We start from the raw sequence: 24,892 nt of genomic DNA, 5'->3' as shown, positions 1-24,892 counted from the left end.
TCCTGCTCTTAAAAGAAATTTACTCTCACTTGGTGTTTTTGATGCCTCAGGTTATTCCTACAAAGCACAAGGTGGTATCATAAGGATATCCAAAGGAATCCTGGTAGTTCTCAGAGGAGTCCTAGAAAATGGACTCTATGTTCTTGAGGGTGAGACTATTTCAGGAGAAGCAAGCACAGTCCAGGAAGGGACAAGTGAAGCTGTCATGTGGCATAGAAGACTAGGCCACATGAGTCAAAAGGGACTCCAAGAACTCTGCAGGCAAGAACTGATCAAGATCAAGGATTTGAAGAATCTTGATTTCTGTGAGAACTGTGTGCTTGGCAAAGCCCACAGACTGAAGTTTTCAAAGGCTATACACAACACAAAGGCTATTCTAGACTATGTGCATTCAGATCTTTGGGGATCTCCTCAGGTAGTTGTATCCTTATCAAGGTGTCAATATTTTATATCCTTTGTTGATGATTACTCTAGAAAAACCTGTGTTTATTTCCTGAAAACAGAAGATGAGTCTTTTGGCAAGTTTGTGTCCTGGAAAACTTTAGTTGAGAATCAGACAGGTAGAAAGGTGAAGAGACGCAGAACTGACAATGGACTGGAGTTCTGCAACACTGAATTTGATAAATTCTGTGAAGAGCATGGCATTTCAAGAAAGCACACATGTGCCTATACCCCACAGCAGAATGGAGTGGCAGAAAGGTTCAATAGAACCATCATGGAGAAAGTGAGGTGTATGCTAGCAGATTCTGGATTGAGCCAAAAGTTCTGGGCTGAAGCTGCATCAACAGCTTGTTATCTGATCAACAGATCACCAAACTCAAGCCTAGATTTCAAAGTTCCTGAACAGGTATGATCAAAACATAAGCCTATTTACAGTCATTTGAAACCTTTTGGTTGTATAGCTTATGTTCATGCTAGTCAGGGAAAGTTGAACCCTAGGGCAAAGAAAGGTATCTTCTTAGGATACCCTGAGGGTGTTAAAGGGTATAGGTTGATAGAAGATAAACGTGTTGTCATAAGCAGATATATTGTTTTCAATGAGCATATGTTCTATAAGAATGACTGTTTGAATCAGACAAGTCAAGGACTTGATCAGACATGTAGAAATACAGATAACCAACAGGTTGAACTTCAGAACATCCCAAGTGATCCAGATCAAGGTAGAGCACCAGATCCAGATCAAGGTGGAGCATCTGATCAAAATCATGGTGAAGCTGAAGAGAAATGTGATTCAAATGAGCAGAGAAGTCATGAACAAGATGAAGATTTTGAAGACAATGCTGCTGAGGATCTGAGTGACTACCTTCTTGCCAGAGACAGGACCAGAAGAGTGACCACTCAACCTGCAAGATATGCACAGGCAGACTTCATAGCCTTTGCGTTGAACACCTCAGAGCTGATAGAAGATGAGCCAAAACATTACAAGGAGGCTCAGAAAAGTGAACACTGGAAGTCATGGCATCAAGCCATGTGTGAAGAGATTGAATCCCTAAAAAAAACAACACATGGATTCTGGTGAAGCGTCCTGAAAGTAAGCGTGTAGTAGGCTGCAAATGGGTGTTCAAACACAAACAAGGCATCCCTGGTATTGAGAAGCCTAGATTTAAAGCAAGATTGGTGGCCAAGGGTTATTCTCAGATAGAAGGAGTTGACTACCATGAAGTGTTCTCTCCAGTGGTCAAGCATACCTCTATAAGAGTAATCCTAAATGTTGCTGCCATGTTTGACCTTTAGCTGGAGCAGCTTGATGTCAAAACAGCTTTCTTACATGGGAACCTTGAAGACGAGATCTACATGCAGCAACCAGAAGGTTTTGAAGAAGATGCAACAGGAAAAGTTTGTCTTCTCAAAAAATCATTGTATGGCTTGAGGCAATCGCCTAGGCAGTGGTATCTGAGGTTTGATGAGTTTATGCTCAAACAAGGATTCAACAGGAGCAGTTATGACAGCTGTGTCTACCTGACCAGACTGAAAAATGGCTCTTTTATGTATCTACTGATATATGTAGATGACATGTTAGTGGCTTGTAAGGACAAGACAGAGATTCAAAAGATGAAGGCTCAGCTAAAGAGAGAATTTGAAATGAAGGACTTAGGTCCTACATCAAGAATTCTTTGAATGGACATATCAAGAGATAGAGTGAATAAGACCTTAACTCTATCTCAAGAAGGTTATCTCAGGAAGGTTGTTGAACTCTTTGGCCAACAAGAGTCCAAAACTTCTAGAGTCCCAATTGGAGCTCATTTCAAGCTTAAGTCTATTCTAAAGCATGAAGAGGATACTGAGATGAAGTTCATGAAGAATGTTCCATACTCAAGCTGTGTGGGCTGTTGCATGTATGCTATGATCTGTATCAGACCAGATATAGCATATGGAGTGAGCCTCATAAGCAGGTTTATGAGCAAGCCATCAAGAGCTCATTGGCAAGCTGCAAAGTGCTTGATCAAGTATTTAAAGGGAAGTCTAAAACTCAAACTTGTTTACAAAGCTAATAAAGAACAAAATTGCTCTGTGATGGGTTTTTGTGATGCTGATTATGCAGGTGATCTGGATAAGAGAAGGTCACTTACTGGATACGTGTTCACCATTGGAGGAAACACAGTCAGCTGGAAGACAAACCTTCAGCATGTTGTTGCTCTATCCACCACTGAAGCAGAATATATAGCTCTCACTGAAGCTATAAAAGAGGCTCTATGGCTCAAGGGGTTCACCAGAGAACTAGGCTTGTCAGATGGTGATGTGGCAGTGTATTGTGACTCACAAAGTGCAATACATCTATCAAAGAACAGCGTCTTTCATGAAAGGACAAAACATATTGATGTGAGGCTCCATTTCATAAAAGATGTTATCAGTGACAAGCTAGTTGAAGTGAAGAAGATAGCTACATAAGTGAATCCAGCAGACATGTTCACCAATGTAGTGCCAGCAAACAAGTTTAAGGAAGCCTTAAACTTGTTGAGGCTGATCAAGAATTGAAGATCGGCAAATGGAGCTCGAGAGTAAAGGAATGTGTTGATCCACTAATGAATGAAGTTCAGGATGAGAAGGAACAAGCTACATGAAGATGTCTCAGCAAGGTGGAGATTTGTGGACTCTAGATGCCTCGTCATCTTCCACGTGGCATGAGAATAGTTGGAGTTTGTTAGATCTTATCTGAGCTAAGCGAGCTGAGCGATCTGGAGCGAGTTGCGGAGTTGATCTAAAGTTTGTTAGGCGGTTATGATGTCTAGGCTTGTTTGTAACCAGAGCAGTGTGTATATAAACACTAGCTTGGATAGTTGTGTGAGCACTAATTCATTGTTCTGTATTGAGAGAAATCGAGAGAAAGGTTGAGCGATCAAGTGAGGGTGAGAGATCACAGAAGATTTCGAGAGTACTCAGCGAGATCGCAAGATTCTTCAAGCTAGCGTGAAGACGAAGGTTCTTCTGAGGGTTTGAGTGTGTTCATCTGTAATCGAGTTTCTTGTACATTGTTTGAAGATAATGGATCGACAAAAAGGGACTCTCTCGAGCTCTGACTGGATTAGGATTCGATTTGAATCCGAACCAGGATAAATTCGTGTGCCTTTGTCTCTTTTTCTTTCTGATTTCTGTTCTTGGCGCTCTCAGAGGAAGATTACTTCCTGCGCAAGTTATTTCGTAGATCTGGTTTGATCTTCGTCTGTGTTTTGGTTTTTCGCTGATTTGTGTTTTTTCCGCGAGCATAACTTAACACTTACTACTCGTGTATTTCTACTCAAACTCCTCTTAAATCTGATATCCCCTGACTTCGACTTAAACACTCACCTATTTTCAATTACAAAGATTGTGAAATTATATTCACAATATACAAACTCAATCTCTGTCATTTTCAAATAACATGGGAGAACTAGAGATTCACACACACATACGATTTTCGTCACACAAATGTACACGCTCAAAAAACGTAAAGCAGTGTGTAAACGGCGAAAAAAAATCACTAAAGCAAAGTTTTCTCTTATATAGTGGTTGAAAATTTTCCTAAAAATCGAACCATATAGAATATCACGAAATCTAATCGCAGCCACTTAAACGTCTTAACAAAATGCAAAACATGTTAAGAGACATCTTAAAAAAAAAAATTCGATAAAAGATAAGCCACGTAACAACACACAAATAAATAATTTAATTATGTCGTGTTCTTTCTCTTAAGGTTCAACGGCCAGAGTTTGTTGAATTAGGAAATTTTTAAATTTTTATTTTTTAGTATAGGAATTTTTTTATTTATTGAACCGAAGTTGAATTTTTTAACCCCCGACGTTTTGTCTTGCCCTAGGAAGTAGCGTTACACCTGTATGCATGGGCTGTCGTGTCGTTTACTTCAAAAACGAGTTGGGCGGTTATTTATTTATTACTAATATTATTTTGAGATTTGTTTTTTTATTTACAAAAGAACCCTAATGTGAAAGACTGCCCAATTGGGTATGTTTTGGAGTTGGGTTGGGCCAAACTTTTCTTCATTGGGCAAATTGTGCTGTATGGCCCGTTAAAGCCGGTGAGATTTGGCTTGTTTTTATAAAGAAATGGGAATTACTACAAAGTATTAGGAAATTACTAGGTGATTAGGTAATTAGTGGACTAGTTATATGTCACGTGGCATTTCTGTTATTCTTCTCCCACAATGTTACAATTATTGTGAGAGTGCTTAATAACGACGTCTAAAATGCTGTATTTCATAATGTTTTTCTCATTTTATATAAAAACTTTTAGTCCGGTGACATATCTTTTTAACTATAAAGTTGATTCAAATTTACGTTAGGTCTATTGACCGAAGAATTAATTTACCATCATAATATAACTGTAGTATCTCGAGACAACCCCATTAAAATTTCCTAAAATGAAATAAGCCTAATAGTTGTGCAAGCTATAACAAATTAGTTTAGTTCTCATGATTAGCAAATAATTAACACCACTTTCAGAGAGGATATAATTGTTTAATTTCTGATGTTAAATCATAAACAGCGCAAAACTTTCCAGCTTTGGCAAAAAGAAGTGAGATATTATCCATGGATTTCATGTTTTTTTCGGTTGGCTAAAAAAAAAATATATATATATACATCAATTTTTCTCCACCGATCATTTTCATGTGGCTTTTGTTCTATGTATCTTCGGAACCCTTCCTAAAAGATCTTAGTTTTACATTTATATCGCTTTCAAGCTAATATTTGGAATTTTGTATGTCCTTTTTAAATATATTAATTTTTCAAGTAAGGTCTACTACGCATGAACTTTATATTTCTTGAAAATAAAATGTTATAGATATTTTAGAAAAATGGCCATCTTCCTGAATTTGTACTATAAAAATAAAAGAAACAGCAACCACTAAAAGTGGAATCCATATTTAGAATATAACTTTCTTGGATCTATCAATGAGTACAAAACTACAAATACAAATGGGCGCTTCTCTAAACTTATTATACTAAATTTAGCCGACTAAAATTCCTAAATGAATAAAATAAAAATATATATTAGTTAGTCATGATGAATTAAATTTTGCATATAAACCAATGATGAAATACCGTTCCCGTTCTGAGACTCAGATTTTACTGATATCCAAAAATAAGTTAGATGAATACTGTGGAATTCAAAAAAGGAACATAAAATATTGTACCGTTGAGAATATCGTTACCGTCGTACTTACCGAGAAGAATGTAGTGAATAAATATTTAAAAAAAAAAATCAATACATAACATAGGATAAAAATGAAAATGTCTACAATAATAGTTCAACAAAAATCCAACACAAACTTAATGACATAGTTCAATACAAAGTACAAAATCAAAATAATGATAATATTCATGTTAAAAATCAACTACTTATACATAAAATTTCATATTCTACAACTAATTTAATAAAAAAAAAACACAAAACACATTCAAATCTAAACCTTATTTTCGGATGTCATAAAAAAATTGGATACAAACTCAAATTAAACACAATAATAAAGTTAGAAACTAAGAATTTGAACTAAATCATAAAAAATAACGACAAATTTCGTGAAGAACACTAAATATCATCATATTTGAATAATTTATGGTACTTGACCAGTTACCGCTAAATTTCCGTCGAAATTGAGAATTTACCTAAAGACAATCGAAAAGTGAAAGGATTCGCGAAAAACGACGAAAATCGGAAGAGTTTTATGGAAAGTCCAAAGAAAATTTGATTTTGTATATACCAGTACTGAGACTCTAAAAAAAATCCGACCGAAATCCGCGAAATTTCGATCACAATTTTCTTTGGAAATATGCAAAAAGTGGAACAAAAAGGTAGTATAATAGGAAAATATTAATGGCTATATAATAGTATTAATAGTGATAATTTCGATGGCAAGCCAAGTTGAAGAATCAACGGCCAAAATTGAACTTACTCACATCGCTAAAAATAAGTAAATATATTTTTTTTTTTGTTTTGAAAAACTAGTAAATATCTTCTTAAAATATAAAAAATATCTGCTCTCGCTCACTCGGCCACGTGACGCATTTGCTAAGGAGACGTAGCCAAATAGTATCCCGCCACGTGTAACCACGTTGATGAAGTACAATGGCACCGATGTAATTTTAACCCTGAGCCAGTCAAGAAGTTCTTCAAGATTTGGCGCTACAAACTAGTGAGCGAGCCAGAATTTCGTTCTCTCCGATTCTCTTTCGTCGTTTCTAAAAACCTGATCGTAAATTTTTCGCCATTGACGATGCTCTGATTGAAGTTTCATATCCGAGATTCGTTTCGAGGTTTCTTCGGAGACCTTAACCAAGCTGTTCTTTGAGTTCGATACGGATCAATTCTTCAGTTCAGGTACTTTTTATATTCACATATATATATATATATATATATATATATGTATATACATTTATTCTCACGTCTATTTTCTTTCCACTGATGCTGTCTCATATTCTTCTTCTCGGCAAATCGCGATCGACATTGCTTATTTGAGCTGTTGCTGTTTCTGATACTTTTTCTTTCTCCGAAAAGAATAAATGATTTCCGACAATCAAGTTTCTTTTGAGAATGACTTAGTTCTCTTTTCTCAGAAGCGTTCGGAAACTTTAACATTTTGCATTTGTTTATTCTTTTTCTTTCTATTCGTGCAGTTTTTGATTCTGTAGTTTCTTCGTAATTGAGGAGGCCTCAAATATGAGCAATTCCGTTAGCCATAATGTTCTCAACCAGACTTTGCTCCAGACGAAAATTCCGGCGACCACATTGTTCCAACGCTCTAGCGTCAACCAGGTCTCAGCTCGGTCTCTGAATAAACTTTCCGGTAGCAATTTGGTCGTGCAAAACCCAAATTATGCCATGAAATCGCATCGTCGCAAGAAAGCCGTCGTTCCTCGTGCCACTTTGGCCACCGAGGTATGCCTGATCGACGGCTGAAGCTCTCAGATTTGAGTTTCATCTTAGTAGGATATTTTTAGCTTCATTTTTCATTCAAGCATTAATTTTTAATTTTTTTTTAATTTTTTTTTTAATTTTTTTAATTTTTTTTTTTGTAAAATAACGCTTTCTTTATTTGTCTAAACCCAAGTAAAATTGTATGTATTGATGTTCAATAGAAGAGCTCTGATATACTGATTTGCGATTGTATCCATCTTTTTTTCCCCCTTTGTAGCAGTCTACAGAGACATTCAAGCTTGATGGAAGCATTGAATTACAGGTATATGTAGTCTATAACTTCAAAGGTTCTTTGCGCTAATCTTGAAAATTTGGGGAATTCTCCCTCGAACATGAGACGTGATTTCTGAGTTATGACTAACAGAAGCTTTATATAAACGAGCAGGTTGTTGTTTGTGAACAAATGCCAGGGTCTCCCACTCAAGTTGAGATTAAAGTCACAAATAGTAGTGAGTCGTTATTTCTTCACTGGGGTTGTATTCAAGACAGAAGAGAGTAAGTTTTGTTTCATTTGATACCTAAATCGATACCAATAAACTAGTTTTTGTTTTAACATGCCTTATTTGCCTTTTCATTTTGATGATTTCAGCAATTGGGTGCTTCCTTCCCATCGACCACACGGAACCAAAGTATTTAACAATCAAGCTCTCAGAACTCAGTTCCCCCAAGTAAGTTCCCTGTTTTTTCCATACAAAGCAATTATTTTGGGATACCATGAAAGTTTATACTAATTGATTTATTTATTGATTGTTTTTGTAGTCGGGCTCCAACTCTTCCCTCAAAATTGAAATTGAGGATCCTACAATACGAGCAATAGAATTCCTGATTGTAGACGAAAGGCAGAACAGATGGTGAGAAATCACGATGTTGATAGTTTCAGTTTGAGAGTGTCAATCAATCTTTGCTAACCTCGGCAGCGTTCATAATTACAGGTTTAAGAACAACGGCTCCAACTTTCATGTGAAGTTGCCTGCAAAAAAGAATTCGAATCCAAACGTTACAGTCCCTGAAGATCTTGTTCAGGTTCAGGCATATATGAGGTGGGAAAGAAAGGGAAAGCAAAATTACACACGAGAGCAGGAAAAGGTATATGATCTTGCTCTATTTCCATATCTTGGTTTCAATTCCACAATATCTAGCTTTATTCTTGCTTTGTTTCTCTGCCTTCGGAGAGGAATATTGATTGACGGTGTTAGCTTTCCGAATAAAATTGTGTCCCTTGCTTTTCACCTGTGACCAAAGAGAAAAAAAAGGTTGGTATCTTGTTTTTTGGTTTTCACTGATAAATATAATTTCATGCTCCAGGTGGAGTACGAAGCCGCTCGAGCTGAGCTAGTGGAAGAAGTTTCGAGGGGCACTTCTATACAACAACTCCGTGAAAAGCTGAATAAGAAGGAGGATGTCAGTGATGGAAATCAGCATTCTGGGCCATCACATTCTACTACAGAGGGAACCTCTAAGCCATCTCGTTCTGATTCAGAGGGAATCCCGGAAGATCTTGTACAAGTACAAGCTTATATACGCTGGGAAAAAGCTGGGAAACCCAACTATTCCAAAGATCAACAACTTGTAAACTTCTCGCTCTAATAAATATTCTCTCTTTTCAGAATTGAAAGTGATTACTTCCTCATTTAGATTCAATGTTATGCATGTGATATGTCTCCTATATTTGATTTTTTTGTGAGCTGTATTGCTTTGCGAGCTGCTAATGTTATGTTTGCTAAACCAGAAAGAGTTTGAGGAAGCACGAAAGGATTTGCAAAGGGAGCTGGAGAAAGGTTCTTCTGTTCAAGACATACAAAAGAAAGTCATCAAAGGAGAGATAAAAGCAAAGGTTGCCAAGCAAACCCAGACTAAGCAGAATTTCAGAGTTGGAAGGATTCAGCGGAAGAATAGGGACTTGATGCAAATTCTCAACAAAAATTTGGCAAAACCTGTAGATGAACAGGCTTTGTTGAAACCAAAAGCCTTGACAGCAGTGGAGCTATTTACAAAGACAATGGAAGAAAAAGATGGTAATCCTGTTGTGAACAGGTGCATTTTCAAGCTTGGTGACAAAAAACTTATGGTGAGAATGAGATGATGTCTTGTTTGACAATATTTTTCAAGCATTTTAGAAAATTATTCACTCGTGTTCTAATTCTGATTTCCACGTCGGCATAATTTTAAGGCACTTGTTTTCAAGCCTGCTGGGAAAACAAAGGTCCTTCTGGCTACAGACCTTAAAGAACCGATTACCCTTCACTGGGCTTTGTCTAAAAGCAATGCTGGAGAGTGGCTGGTAATGTTCATACACGTGTTGAATTAGTTACCCTCAAGAGTACCGTGCACGGCTGTTTTTTAGTTATTTAATTATAGATTTTTAATTTGTTTTTCTTGCATTTGCATAAAGTTAACTGACCCAGCATGAAGATTTGAAAAAATCTGATGCTTGCAGGAACCACCTCCGGAAGTGCAACCCCCCGGTTCAGTTGTTGTACCTGGGGCCGCTGAAACACCATTTGCATTGAGTTCTACTGATGAGGTTTGACAAATAAATTTTGCTTGCTGATTTAATGTTTTGGTTTCTTGCTTCAAACTCCGACTAAAATGTTTACTGTCACATACAATAATGAAAAACTCTTGCGTTACTGTACAGGTGAAGTATCTTGAAATAGAGATCAATGATGATGATTTTAAAGGAATGCCATTTGTCATGGTTTCTGCTGGAAATTGGATTAAGAACAGTGGATCAGATTTCTATGTTAATTTTGCAGTTGCATCCAGGCAATCCAGCCAAGCACAAAAGGTAATTTTATTTTTTCTTTTTCTCATTTATGCACTTATGTGAGAGTACCCTTCTTTCTTTACTTTTTTAAGCAATTTTCTTTCTCTGCCTTATGAAATTTAATTTATTTTTCTCTCTAAAATTACCCCTCAAGGACGCTGGTGATGGCAAGGGTACTGCAAAGAATCTCTTGGAAAAAATTGCCGATATGGAAAGTGAGGCACAGAAATCCTTTATGCATCGGTCAGTTGTTTCTCAAGATTTAAATTAGTTTCATCAACATAGTTTTTCTCGCTTTATATTATGTGTTGTGTTCACCTTGTTCATTTTCTTTTCCAGATTTAATATTGCAGCAGACTTGGCAGAGGAAGCCAAAGATGCTGGTGAACGAGGTCTTGCAGCTATTTTGGTCTGGATGCGATTTATGGCGACAAGACAGCTCATTTGGAATAAAAATTACAATGTGAAACCACGGTAAAACCTTCACGGGCACTGCAATTGTTTTCTTAAACCTTCTGTGGTTTTTGAACATTGAGATCTTCAATTTCTCTTCAGCTATATGCTTCCCGTCATCATTTAAATTCTTTTAAGAAAAATCTCATGGACTAGGCTACTTGAAACGTTGGGTTTGCAATTTAGCCAACGTTTTAAGCATATATAAAATCTAGCCATATTTAGTGGAAAATATATTTCTGAACTTTATTCAACTGTGTGGTTTTTCTTCAAATCTAGTTCTGATTTCTATGATGCAGTGAGATCAGTAAAGCTCAGGATAGACTCACGGACAATCTCCAGAACATTTACACTAATCACCCAGAGCACCGGGAACTTTTGAGGATGACAATGTCTACCGTCGGTCGCGGAGGGGAAGGGGATGTTGGCCAGCGGATTAGAGATGAAATCTTGGTTATCCAGGTGGGCACGATTTCGTACTTTTCTCTTATGGTTTAATTAGTGAAGTCAAATCCTGCTAATCTGTCTTTGTTTACGAAGTTTTCTGGAATTATTTTTATTTTTAATTTCTTTTGTATCAGAGAAACAATGACTGCAGCGGTGGGATGATGGAGCAATGGCATCAAAAGTTGCACAATAACACCAGCCCCGATGATGTTATTATCTGTCAGGTCTGCAGTGTTTAATATTTCTGGAGAGCTATGCCTCTCTAATGGTCACTGCTTCCTTACTCGTTAAATTTCACTGCAGGCTCTACTTGATTACATAAGAAATGACTTCGACATGAAGGTTTACTGGAAAACTTTGACTGATAACGGAATAACCAAGGAGCGCCTTCTTAGCTACGACCGTGCAATACGCTCTGAACCTAACTTCAGGAGGGACCAAAAAGACAGTCTTTTGCGGGATCTAGGAAACTATATGAGAACATTGAAGGTTGATTTTTCAGATCCTCAATTTCTGTTTCATTTCTATAAAATTAGGTTGGAAGTGCAATGGCAAAGTATCTTGCTAGGGGCGTATTTCTATTTTTCAATGAAAGATATTTTCTGAGTTTTTAACACGAGTGTACATGCTTGAACTTCGTTCGATAATGCAGGCAGTTCATTCTGGAGCAGACCTTGAGTCTGCCATTTCTAATTGCATGGGCTACAGAACAGAGGTGATTGCACTAACTGGCTTGAAAACTATAGAAGCTTGCTCATTGCTGTTAACATTTGATAACATCTAATTGTCTTCAGGGCCAAGGCTTCATGGTAGGAGTACAAGTGAATGCTATATCTGGCTTGCCGTCTGGGTTTCCGGTAATGTTCTGACTTCATTTAAATTTTTACTTGAAAAATACGAGTAGTTTTGACGAGAACGATGCACTCTTTCAGGATTTGCTGGGATTTGTCTTAGATCACATTGAAGACAATAATGTAGAAGCGCTACTAGAGGTCTGTTGAATGATCGTATACGTTATCTATGCGGCTACATTTATTTTTTTTTATTTTTTTTTTATTTTTTTATTTTTTAAGTTGTGGTGTTGAAGATTGTATAAACTTGATTCAGGGTTTGCTAGAGGCTCGCCAAGAGCTTCGGCCATTGCTTTCTAAGTCCGATCATCGTCTAAAGGATCTACTATTTTTGGACATCGCCCTTGATTCTGCTGTCAGGACTGCTGTTGAAAGGGGATATGAACAACTAAATTCTGCCGGACCAGAGGTATTCCTCTTGAACAAATAAATGATTCATGAAAAAATTATAATTTTATTTCTTTATAATGAAATTACAATGCGTATCTCATTAATGGGTTGCTTTATGTATCCTGCAGAAATTAATGTATTTCATCAGTATGGTACTTGAAAACTTAGCTCTGTCATCAAATGACAACGAGGATCTAATCTACTGCGCGAAGGTGATTAGTTGTGGGAATTATATCTTACAATATAGAACATTGTATATATTTGTCTGCTCATATTTTATCTTCCATTGTCTTACAGGGTTGGAATCAAGCTATGAGCATGTTAAAGAGTAAAAGTAACGACTGGGCATTATATGCGAAATCAGTACTAGATAGAAGCCGCCTTGCTCTTGCTCACAAGGCAGAGTCATATCAACGAGTCTTGCAACCATCGGCAGAGTATCTTGGATCACTACTTGGAGTGGACGAATGGGCTGTATGTGATACGTGAACCACTTTAAGTTGAAGATATCACTTTTTTTCCCCTTATTATTACATCTTCTATGGAATGTTATTCTCACTTTCCCTGTAATAATCGCTTCATGCAGGTGAGCATATTTACAGAAGAAATTATCCGTGCGGGTTCTGCAGCATCATTATCTTCACTTCTTAATAGACTCGATCCCGTTCTTCGAAAGACGGCTAATCTCGGAAGGTGACTATAATTAAACAAAGTTACTTAGAAAATCGAAGGTGACTACAAAATTAAGCTTGCAGTACTAAAGTGGCACATTTTGCAAACAATGCCTTGTGGTCTGAACAGTTGGCAGGTTATCAGCCCGGTTGAAGTGGTTGGATATGTTGTTGCTGTAGACGAGTTGCTCTCAGTTCAAAATAAAGTTTACGAACAGCCAACGATTTTGGTGGCAAAAAGTGTTAAAGGAGAGGAAGAGATTCCAGACGGCACTGTTGCTGTGCTGACACCTGACATGCCTGATGTCTTATCTCATGTTTCTGTTAGAGCAAGAAACGGAAAGGTAAGCATTTTTTCGAATCACGAGCTTCTTTTTTCGTGTACACAACTATTGAAACGGCGATTCTCTTTTGTTGGTAGGTATGCTTTGCTACATGTTTTGATCCGAACATACTTGCTGACCTGCAAGCCAAAAATGGGAAGTTGCTGCGCTTGATACCAACTTCCTCTGATGTAACCTACAGGTATTTTTCATCCCTTAAAGACTCAATGCCCTTCAAAAGTAATTTTAATGTCCCACGAAAAGTAACATGAGAATAAGATAAACCAAAGGACATGGCATTAAAAGGCTTTAACTTGCTTTTCGTGTACAATTAAAGTGAGGTGAAGGAGGATGAGCTTGCTGGTAGAAGTTCTAGTAATGGAAGTGACGGAGCACCGTCAAATCTCACTTTGGTAAAAAAGGAGTTCCGTGGAAGATATGCCATTTCGTCGGATGAATTCACCAACGATATGGTACCACTCCCGTTTAGTTTTATTTTGAATCTAAGACCTTTGTTCAAAATGGTTTAGTATGAAATAAATATGTGCACGACTTTCTTGTTCATGTCTGACTATATATTTAATCTGTTAAAAAAAAATTGAACAGGTTGGAGCTAAATCACGTAATATATCATATATTAAAGGAAAACTTCCATCTTGGATCGGGATTCCTACATCAGTTGCGCTACCATTTGGAGTTTTCGAGAAGGTTCTTTCAGACAACTCAAATAAGGTCCTTACCCTAGAACTCCAATTATATCTTCTGTTCTGTTGATAGACAGCTTATTACAATGTACTCAGAATAAATCACAGCCATTGGCTGTTTCAATATCATCCTTTCCTCTTTTATGTTTCATAATTATATTATATAGATCACCTGTCAATATTTCTTAGCTATGACTTACGAATCCAGGTAAGAAAAAAAATGTAATTATGCTTCTGTTTAACTGACAGGGAGTGGCCACAAAGCTCGAAACGCTGAAGAAAAAGTTAAAAGAAGAAAACTTTGATTCCCTCAAGGAAATTCGCGAGACAGTCTTAGATCTAGCAGCGCCACCTGAGTTGGTATGTTCTTTCAAAGATCTATGGTCAGAAGCAATATGTCATCATTCCGTGTTCTTTTCTTGGTCAAATACATTACAAGAGAAGGCAATTCCTGCAGAAATAACAATTTGTTGGCTTACACGGGAAAGTTTTTTTTATTTTATTTTTTTCAGGTAGAAGAGCTTAAAACTAAAATGAAAACTTCAGATATGCCCTGGCCTGGCGATGAAGGTGAACAACGTTGGAGCCAAGCATGGACTTCCATAAAGAAAGTAAGACTACTTTGTTTCTTATGCTTGAGGAAGAAGATTGTTTGAGAGAATAGTGTGCGGAACAAATTCATTTCCTCGAATATCTGTTATAGTTTATATTTTCAGAAATACAAAATATACAGTTCGTACCAATGCCACGACCTTTTCTTATTTGTTTACTCTGCTATCTAATTTGTGCTTTAAAAGTTTTCTTACTCCCAAATAGACAGCCTTCGCCGGAGAACTAAGAATTTTTTTCGGGGTTAAGATACTCTGTAGCACTACATTTTCTAATAAGTGCCCCATGTAAAGTGATATTTTTTTTTTATGCCTTGTCTCTTGGGATACACTAATTAATCCGGTACATTCATTAATTAATCCAGGTCTGGGCTTCAAAATGGAACGAGAGAGCGTACTTCAGCACAAGAAAAATCAAAGTAGACCACGATTATCTCTGCATGGCAGTCCTTGTTCAGGAAATCATAAACGCCGACTACGCATTTGTCATCCACACAACGAATCCATCTTCGGGAGACGAGTCCGAGATTTACGCCGAGGTACTTTTCGAGTTATATTTTCATACTTCAATTTTCCCTCTCTTTTTTTTCCGTATGATCAGTCGGTGACACGGATCTTGAACTCTATCTCTTGTTTAGGTCGTCAAGGGACTCGGTGAAACCCTAGTCGGAGCCTATCCCGGGCGTGCTTTGAGCTTCATCTGCAAGAAGGATAAACTGGATTCTCCCCAGGTATTAATCACACTCTTCACTGAACCTCGCTTCGATTAAGCACATTGTGAATAATTCACATGCTTGTTTCTTCTTTTATATGATTCAGTTGCTTGGTTACCCGAGCAAACCGATCGGTCTCTTCATCAAACGTTCCATAATCTTCCGATCCGATTCCAACGGGGAAGACCTGGAAGGTTATGCCGGTGCAGGCCTTTACGACAGGTATTTTTTTTCCCCCCGAACTTTCCTAGTTGATACATTAACAAATAATAATTATAATATTGGCATGTTCACTAAAAAAAAAAAACTCATCTTTGCACAGTGTGCCTATGGATGAGGAAGAGCAAGTGGTTCTTGACTACTCGTCGGACCCGCTGGTCACGGACAAGAAATTCCGAGACTCGATGATGACGAGCATTGCTCGCGCGGGAAGCGCGATCGAAGAGCTCTATGGAACGCCGCAGGATATCGAGGGCGTGATCAGGGACGGGAAGCTCTACGTGGTCCAGACTCGGCCCCAGATGTGATCTCCCGCCAAAAAAAAAAATTATATATATATATATATATATATATATATATATATATATATATGTGCATATATATTTGCTCTCTACGAAGGTATAATAAAGTGAGCTGGTGACAATGAAATAAAGTGTTGTAGCTCCTTAAAAACAAAATTATGGTTGCGCGGTAATATTATGTTAGAAAACGTCAAAGGAAAATCGTAATGAGAGACGACACAAAATAATTAAAAATTGAATTGATAAAATTTAAGGGTTGCCTTTGTTTTGGACATGGTTGTCCAATTTTTTTACGCGGTAGATTCTTATGCTCTGTTTTTGAGGGGGATTTGGATGCTATTGTGATTGTTTGTAGGCTTGCTCTATTTCATATTTGTTTGTTGTAAAAAAAAAAAAAATGTGTTTTTAGTATACAATCATAAACCATGCTTATTGGAGCTCAAACCGAAGCAATTAATAAGGCTATTACATAACTTCTCTCCTTTTGAGTTTGACCTTACTTCATGGAAAGCCATAATGAAACATGTCAATTATTTTGATCTAGAGAGGAAGATGAGGAGCTAATTGTGGTCCGTGATAACGTTATCTTAGATAGAGAAGCGGATCTGGAAAGCTCTAAAATAGACTCAGTATACCGACTTTTCAAAGCATCAAAACCATAGAAGAAACTACTAAGTATACCGACTTTTCAAGAATTATTCAGCCATATCGGCAGATTTTTAAAAAAAAAAAAAATTAGGTAACTAGCTTATTAAAACGTATGATTGTTATATAGCCAACGTTTTGTAAATTTTAGGTGAATAACCATAAAAATGATATGCCATTCCTGGTTTGTCCTTTTATTGAAATATAAGAATAAGGTATTTACGTCAATTTACATGTGTAAATACATGGACGTGACTATTTATCTAATATTTATAAAACATTGGCTATATAACAATGTGAAATTGTAAATATGACTATATACCTAATGGTATCGTAGTTATTTTATTTAATGTTTAGAGTTTTTCTTTTTCTTATTTTTTATTTATATAGAAAGAATAAAAGCTATTCACAATTTCAATGTAAAAAAAAACTATATATGTGGAAGTCTATTTCTTTAATTAGTATTAATAATTGGTATTCGTGGAATTTCTCCAAAACCATATAGCAGATATAGCTATTGTTTTTGACTAGTTAATGGGCTTTAGTTAACCTTCGAGAAAGCTTAGTTGGGCTACGAGTAAATGGGTCCAGTTTATGAAGGAAGTCCAGTTAAAGCCCATTCTAATATATATATATATATATATATATATATATATATATATATATATATATATATATATATATATATATATATTGAAAGTTCTCTCTTTTGTCCTCCATGGTTGATTGTAGTACAGATAGCCAAACATGAACGATTTTGCATTTCTTATTCAAAAGGTCAAGTAATATTAATAATATTATTATGTGCATGAATGGTAAAAAAAAAGTTGTAGAATAAGATGTAGAAGGTACATAAATTAATTTGAATAAAGTAAGGTAGAGATAGGCCACAAAAAATCGGAGGCATGATCAAGGTTACATGCGGTGAGGCTAATCAATCATATGATTAATGATAATCATGATGTAGTCTACATGTGTAGCAATGAGAAGAGAGTCTCTCGCATTAGAATTTATGTTTTTTGGTCCCAAGCAAAACACCATGATGACGCACATGATGATGATGATGATGATGATGTGTTATTAGAGAGACATGCATTGTTCAATAATCATGTATTTTGATGCCATTTTTAACCCAAGCATGCCAAAACCCTTCACAATGAGTTGTTCTTTGTAGGTTTTCATTTTGAGGCCCTAGTGTTTGTTGACATTTATCACAAAAAAAATCAATTTTGGTAGGTTTATAGTGTTTTTATATATGTAATTTAATAAAATGAAAGAATATGATTTGAAACGTATTCAACTAAATCCATAATGTGTATTTTTATTTTTTTAAGGTAAAAGAAACATTTTTTGTGATCATATAATTCTCACTTTGGAATTGGATCAAAACGAGGGACATTCTTTGATGGTTGTTGGAGCTTGGCAAACCCTTTGAAACAATTTATTATACCCTTCATTTACGTACCCTTTTTTTTTTTTTATTTCTCTCCTTAAAAAAATGCCCTTAATTTATGTATCCTATAGAAAGCTGGCCATTGCTCTAAGAGACAAAATCATTGCACAGCATCAATACTCCACGCTCGGACGCCTTTAATATCTTCTTTTTATTTCTCCTCAAGAGCCCTTTTAATTATTCTTTTCATATTTTTATTTATTTATTTCATACACATAACATGAGGTATATAAGAGTATCTCATCGATTTTGGGGACTTTTTAGAAAATTGTTCAGATACATATCTATCTATCGATATAAATATATATTTATATATTCCATCCCATGAGCAATATTATTTCTTTCATGGACTATACAGTGTGTGTGGTTCCGATTTCGAGTACAAAACTCTATAAAACTATTACCATTCTTTCTCATGATTCCATATTCCTTGCTTTTTCAAGTGGGTCTAATGGCTAGAAAGAATTATTAGCTATCACTTTAGAATTATTCCACTATTAATCTACAGATTTTAATATCCATATACTAGAAGAACAAATGCAAGAATTAAACGGTCTAAGAGGCTTCAATTTTGTGAATATTTTGTCTTTGTTTAATTTTTTTTTTATTTAAATATACTAATTTGAAGTCAGATATTACACTGACTCAAAATAATGTTATTATCTCGATGTCTTTAAATATTTATTGAATTCGTCTTTCAAATGACTTGCAAAATTAATGAAGAAATTTAGACTGAGAACGTCTTAAAATTTTTCTTTAAATTTATTTAATTGCAACTCTTGTTTGTTTCTATATTATTAAGAGTTAGAGGGGAAATGACGTGTGAAATCCAAATTCTTATTAAATTATTTGATGTTTAATCTTAACCACAAAGTAAAGAACAAGGTCATAAAATAAAAGTACATAATATAAAATCACCAAGGTCATTCCTTATCCTAACCTCACTCTCTTTTTCAAGTGGGATCGACCGATATAATCATGAATAAAGCGTTTCTAGGGAAAAAAATAACACATGTCATGTGGACTTTGAATTGAATTATTTCACTCAAAATGGCTGACCAAAATATTAGCGGCTCAAGAATTCCAACTTTGTAATAATGCATGATATTGTGAACTTCCCTTATTTGTAGCCATCAAGGTTATAAATAATCAATATTTTGGTAAAGCATATCCTTTATTTCCTTCACATTATAGTTATTCCACATGCCACTATATACAGTGACACTCTTATACATCATATATATTATTTTCTAATGTAGTTTCAAGACACTCAAAAACTTTAATTTGGTTTTGTATTTTGTATATAGTGGCATTCAAACCACTACAAGAGAAATCAAATGGTCTTCTTTCATGTTGTCCAATCTATGCCTCCTCAATTAAACATTTCTTTGGTCAGCGCAATTTAAGTGGCTTTTCAAAAGCCATTTTCACAAAATACTTGGTCAATATATCTGATCTTTATACGTACTCGAGTTTTTCATTACATGATCGCTTTGCTATGTCCTTGATCTTTTAAAAATTAAAACTTGTATACCTAACTTTACATTATTCACTTAAAATTATATGATTTTTTTTTATGCATATGGCCTATCTAATAAAAAAAAAGTTTCACACGTCGTCAAATTTTAAAGTAATTTATTTTGTTTATTTACCAAATTTGCCCCCTACATCAAATCCTGATTTCATTATATTGTTTATAGCAAGGTTTGAAATGCCGGTTGTCGATTTTGTGCCGATGGTTCAAAAAAGCGGAAATTATGGTGGTCGATGGAAATTACGACGGAAATAATATGAAAATTTGAAAAAATTATGCTAACGGAAATTGCTGTGACCGATGAAAATTGCGACAAAACACGGAAATTACGACGAAATTAATGTTGCACAATTTCAAATATAAAAAATAAGCTCCATACACATATAAGAAGTTCTAAAGATACATAATAAATTTCCATTACAAACACACATAATACACAACCATAATAAGTTCAAACTTCAAAGTCAGATACATATAATGAAGATATTTAATAAATTGAAAAATATCAAAGTCATGCACAATATAAGAAACACACATAATAAATTCTAAGCACATCATAATTTCATATACTACTTCAGATATGAAATTTACTAACAAAATATTATTTTTCATATTTTCAAATACTTGTTTACAAATACATACATACATACATATATATATATATATATATATATATATATATATATATATAACTACAATTTTTTAGCAATTAGCTTCCAATTAACATCAATTTCAAATTTATAACCTCTCCAAAAAATATTAAAAGTTAAAACAATAACATGTTCACCATGAAACAAGTACAAATAGCATCCAATGAAAAAAAAAATGAAAAAGCATTAAAAATTATGATTTTATGTTGAAAAACACAAATAAACGCGATTTTCACGCAATTTCCACACAATTTCTCGAAATATTGTTGAATTTGCACTAGCTTGGTCGGCTTTTGAACGACGCGACCGAAATTGCAGCTTGAAATGCGATGAAAATTGTGACGAAAATGACACAATTTTTTGTGTTTTATATCATGGGCTAAACGACATTAATGGACGTAGTGACATGGAAATTTCCACGCAATTTCGACGCAATACTCTTGACACAAAATGGCGAAACGCACATATGATTGTAAATATGTCGGACTTCTCAAACTATCACAATTTCGACGTAATTTTCCGAAATTTTAAACTTTGTGGTTTATAGTGCTACTTGACAAATGTGTACTCCTTTTCTCCTTCTCTAATTTAAAACGAAAAAAAAAATAATAATATTCGAAATGGGCTATATATAAGGATGGAGTCAGATAAGTGAAGGAGGGGGCTAAAATGAGAAACAAATCTTAGGAGGGGTTGATACGAATTTTTTTTGTATAAATACAAAATTAAATAATATTATATAATGAGGATTTAACGTTAAGCCCCCCTGATTCTTACACGGCTTTGTCCTGTAGTATATATATGGTCACTTTACATGGCATTGAATTCATGTACTAAAAGTCAAAAGAATTTCAAAAACAGCACCATTGAAATATGTGGAAAAAGGAGAAGTTTGGCTCCAATATACATATGATATGTGCGTATAACATGAGTGTGAGCCTGTGAGACCTCACTTTGTATTCTAATTTTATTTTTTTACTTTAATTATGATTTAGCCCCAACCCTATGATCTCTTAATCCCCTCTAGTCGGAGACACTATGATTATATCTAACTCTAAGCAATGGAAACAACAACTTGAAAATGAGTCATGGGCCACGGAAAAACATTAATATATATGTTGGACTTCATCAAGCTTCAGAGACAATAGATATGAATGAAAGTGTGTAATTTCTTATGTGCACGGAAAATTTTGACTTGACCCAACCATATTTCATAAATTAAGCCGACATGGCAGTTTGGACCACTTTCCTTTCGATAAAAAGAGTACATCAAATTCACCTATGATATAAAATAGGCTTAAGTGGCTATCTAATAATATGAAACGTTATAAATTTGAAATAGTCAACGTTTCGTTAATTTTTTATAAATAGCCACGTAAATTTATTTACGCTATAAAAATAACAAAAAACGCAAAGTAAATTTCTAGTAAATATGGTTATTTACGAAATATTTACAATAATTTTTTGTTATTTAGGAAAAATTTACAAAACGTTGGATAAAACGCAAAGGCTTATGTTTATGTGGCTTATATCGCTAAATTTTTGTATAAAATAACTAGTTATAATCCTTTTAATTATGACAAGTAATTAAAATAATTAAAAAAAAACATTGTTTCAAATTGATTGTTTCAATATTAACACGAATCATTGTATTGCTAGTGTGAAAATTCCATATCGATCTAATAGTTAATATTAAACTGCTCGTAAAATTCTACACAAATATAAAGGTGTTGTAGCTTAATAGTCAACTGAAATTAATAGATTTATAAAACATTAAAATTTATGTAAACTTAATAAAATAGTCAAGATTTTAATATATGAAAATATCATGTCAATAAATTGTTTTTACAAAAATAAAATGCTTATATAGAGGGTCAATATTTTTATTAGCAGTGTCAATTTCTTTTAACATGTAATCTTGATTGTTTTGTTAAAAATTTAGCTATTTTCTTATTATGTATACAAAATTCTAAATTAATTTGAACCTTTGGGTTAATTATTAACAACAATTTCTCACGACAAGGGTGTTACTTATAGTTTAGAATTACTATAATTTAAATGAGCTAAAGTCCGACAAAAACATTATATTTTTTTGCGAGGGGCCGAAGAGCCTGGAGGGTTGTGCAGATTTATTTATATAATGACGAGGCTTTTGTCACAAAACAATTTCAATCAAAATTAGTAATGTTTATTCCAACAATACTTCATTACATTATTGGATGATTATACTGACTTTATTCATTAATTTGGTCGCAGAAGCTGAACGAACACTTGTCTCCAGGTCTGCTTGTCTCTAAATTTCATCATCACCTACGTATTTTGTTTTCCCAATTAGTTGTAATACTAGCTTAATTACTCTCTAACTCTTGTATCTCCACGTATGTCTATACTTACACAACTTTACCTTGGTCCTTAAATTCAGTTCTACTCTATTTTAAATTTTTTTATGACTGCAATCATATTTTTTCAGCTTTCTTTCTGTCAATCTAGCTATGGTATGAAAAGTAGACATATGAGTATATTTAATAATAATCGACAAAAACCACATGGTGGTTGTTCTTCACACAACTAGGTATTATCATCTGCTTCATCACCATTTTGCAAAAGAAATATTTCACGCTCATAAACATACTTTTCGATTTCTTAACCAAACCCCATAATATATACACATAAAATAAAACGATACTTTTCGTTAAGTTGGTTGTTTGGACAGAGTTAATCACTAACATTATTTTGTCTGAATTCATACACAAGTTCTCTCTCTATCCATATATAAAATATTTATTAAAATATATAATTTTATGAGAATATGAAGTATCACATCATTTAAATCCTTTTATTATTAATTATCATGATTATTATTAACGGCATGCTTTTCTTCTAAGATTACATTTCCATGCACGCAAACCGGATCTTTTAAAAATTGGTTATTCAGAATTAATAGCAAGCAATGCAACATGCATTATAAATATATATATATATATATATATATATATATACACACGATTGTATTAATTTAATAAATAACTTTATTAATACTACTTACGTATTGATATATACATATTTTTCAAGACAAACGTACGTACATGCATGCATGCAATGGTTTTGTTATACGCGTTTTGATTTTGTGTACAAGTTTATTAATAATTTAATTTACTACGAAGAGATAATTTTGTACTCGTATTCCATCAAACTAATAGTAATGTGTGTCAACCTAATGATGAACCCAAGCGCTTTTTTCTTTACTTGTTACGCCTTTGTCTCATGGCCTTCTTAAAGCAACTATTTTACAGCTTTGCTTTACCAGCAGTTCACACATATATACATCAGCTTTAAGTTTACAAAAGTATTATCATCAATATATATATATATATATATATATATATATATATATATATATATGAGAGTTCTGCATTGATTTTAATTGAAAAATGTGACAGAAGTGCAAATCTAATGTAATAAATTTCAATTTTCAGCTGAATTAAGAGATGATGTCTTAATTATATATATATATTAATATATATATATATATATATTCATATATGTATATATATTACAATTTGTCGATTCAGAGACCGGTGACAATGAAGGTTTAAAAGAGAATTTGAGTTTGGAAATTCGAGATTGTGTTACATGTATCATAGGAAAATGACATAGATAAATAGTTTTATGGATGAGATAATATTAGCTAATTGAGAACCGTATAAATCTTCTTTACATGACTTTTTTTTTCATAACTTCGCTCAACCAAGGAGTCTCATTTCTCCCTCATGAAGTGAAAAAACGAACAGATAAGACATGAAATGTTCAAAGGAATGACCTGAAAAAAGAGACGCGAGGGCAAAATAGTAAAAGAAGACCGCGATGGTCAACGTTGCTCGGTGTCTTCTCAAATTTCCATGGATGATCACACATTGATGTGAACTTTTTGACCTTTTGGATTTTAGTCCCTCTAATATATTTTCATACATACAATATGAAAAATTGATTTTCTAATTTTTTTTTTATTATTACTCATTTGATTATCAAATTCAAAATTTATTACTCTTATTTTTTTTTAATATACTTACAAATTTTATTAAAAAGTTATTAACATCTTACTTTGAACTTCTTAAAAGTTTATGTTTTGGCCCTCTATACTCTTAATTTTTTTAAAAAAAGTTATTGAAAACTTACTTTAAACGTTTTAAGTCTTGGCCCTCTATACTTTTAACAAATTATATTTTTTCACTAATTTGTGATCAATTATTAGTTGATTTTAGAATCCAAATAAATTAGGAAGTTTATATGTTATTGATTAAATCAAATATGTGACGTTGCTATAAATAAACTTTTCAAATTATATGACATTCAGATCATGTTCAAGACTCCAAGTGAACAATTCTCAGTCGAATTGAGTCAATATATAAGTTATATATTGACCAAACTCTAACAACAACAAAAAAATCCTATAGAGTTTTCATATACCTTCTTCAAATCGATTGGTTTTTACTTTTTTATTATTCATGGAAAACTGGCAACCATACAAACTTTTGCACTAATCAACTCTTTCTATTTTTTTTTTTTTTTTAGATAATATACCGTAGCAAATACTTAGCACGTTGCTTGTGTTGGACTATATTTTTCTTTTAGTAAATGTAAAAGATTGAGAAAAAAAAAAGGTAAATTCATATGAAGGACTTCATAATTAATAAAGATTTAATTTTTGTGTGCGTATTCCAATCTGTTGAAATGAGAGACACACTAATTATT

General features: G+C 34.1%; 1 protein-coding gene across 4 annotated transcripts; it reads left to right on the top strand.

Annotated features, from left to right (window-relative positions):
- Nucleotides 1-6,592: 6,592 nt before the first annotated feature.
- On the top strand, nt 6,593-16,150 carry SEX1 (Pyruvate phosphate dikinase, PEP/pyruvate binding domain-containing protein). Of its 4 annotated transcripts, XM_089608839.1 has the most exons (35): nt 6,593-6,813; nt 7,110-7,371; nt 7,628-7,672; nt 7,796-7,905; nt 8,000-8,078; nt 8,170-8,261; nt 8,343-8,496; nt 8,716-8,979; nt 9,140-9,478; nt 9,581-9,691; nt 9,848-9,934; nt 10,049-10,198; nt 10,332-10,420; nt 10,517-10,651; nt 10,930-11,092; nt 11,212-11,301; nt 11,381-11,566; nt 11,730-11,792; nt 11,872-11,934; nt 12,010-12,069; nt 12,185-12,337; nt 12,447-12,530; nt 12,616-12,792; nt 12,905-13,011; nt 13,120-13,333; nt 13,411-13,514; nt 13,650-13,785; nt 13,919-14,044; nt 14,266-14,376; nt 14,529-14,627; nt 14,990-15,163; nt 15,263-15,355; nt 15,444-15,559; nt 15,660-15,896; nt 15,941-16,150. In XM_089608839.1, the coding sequence occupies exons 2-34, from the start codon at nt 7,153-7,155 to the stop codon at nt 15,862-15,864; spliced, it is 4,398 nt and encodes a 1,465-aa protein (XP_089464965.1). In that variant the 5' UTR covers nt 6,593-6,813; nt 7,110-7,152; the 3' UTR covers nt 15,865-15,896; nt 15,941-16,150. The 4 variants fall into 4 exon arrangements, with proteins under 4 accessions (XP_089464965.1, XP_089464967.1, XP_089464966.1 ...); XM_089608841.1 differs by having other exon boundaries at nt 7,110-7,248; nt 15,660-16,150; XM_089608840.1 differs by having other exon boundaries at nt 7,631-7,672; nt 15,660-16,150.
- The last annotated feature ends 8,742 nt before the right edge of the window (nt 16,151-24,892 follow it).

Source organism: Urtica dioica, chromosome 3 (assembly GCF_054948205.1).
Source record: "Urtica dioica subsp. dioica isolate 48M chromosome 3, U.dioica_male_clone48M_v1_H2, whole genome shotgun sequence".
In the NCBI taxonomy this organism is placed as follows: Eukaryota; Viridiplantae; Streptophyta; class Magnoliopsida; order Rosales; family Urticaceae; genus Urtica; species Urtica dioica.
The sequence above is the reverse complement of the archived record's forward strand: the minus strand, read 5'-3'. Positions and strand labels throughout refer to the sequence as shown.

What these genes read in the sequence shown, in the direction of transcription:
- SEX1 (XM_089608839.1), top strand. Translation starts at nt 7,153, where the DNA reads ATGAGCAATTCCGTTAGCCATAATGTTCTCAACCAGACTTTGCTCCAG. An exon ending in ATGAATTCACCAACGATATG is followed by an intron (nt 13,786 to 13,918) that starts GTACCACTCCCG and finishes AAAATTGAACAG; the next exon opens with GTTGGAGCTAAATCACGTAA. An exon ending in AGTCCGAGATTTACGCCGAG is followed by an intron (nt 15,164 to 15,262) that starts GTACTTTTCGAG and finishes TCTCTTGTTTAG; the next exon opens with GTCGTCAAGGGACTCGGTGA.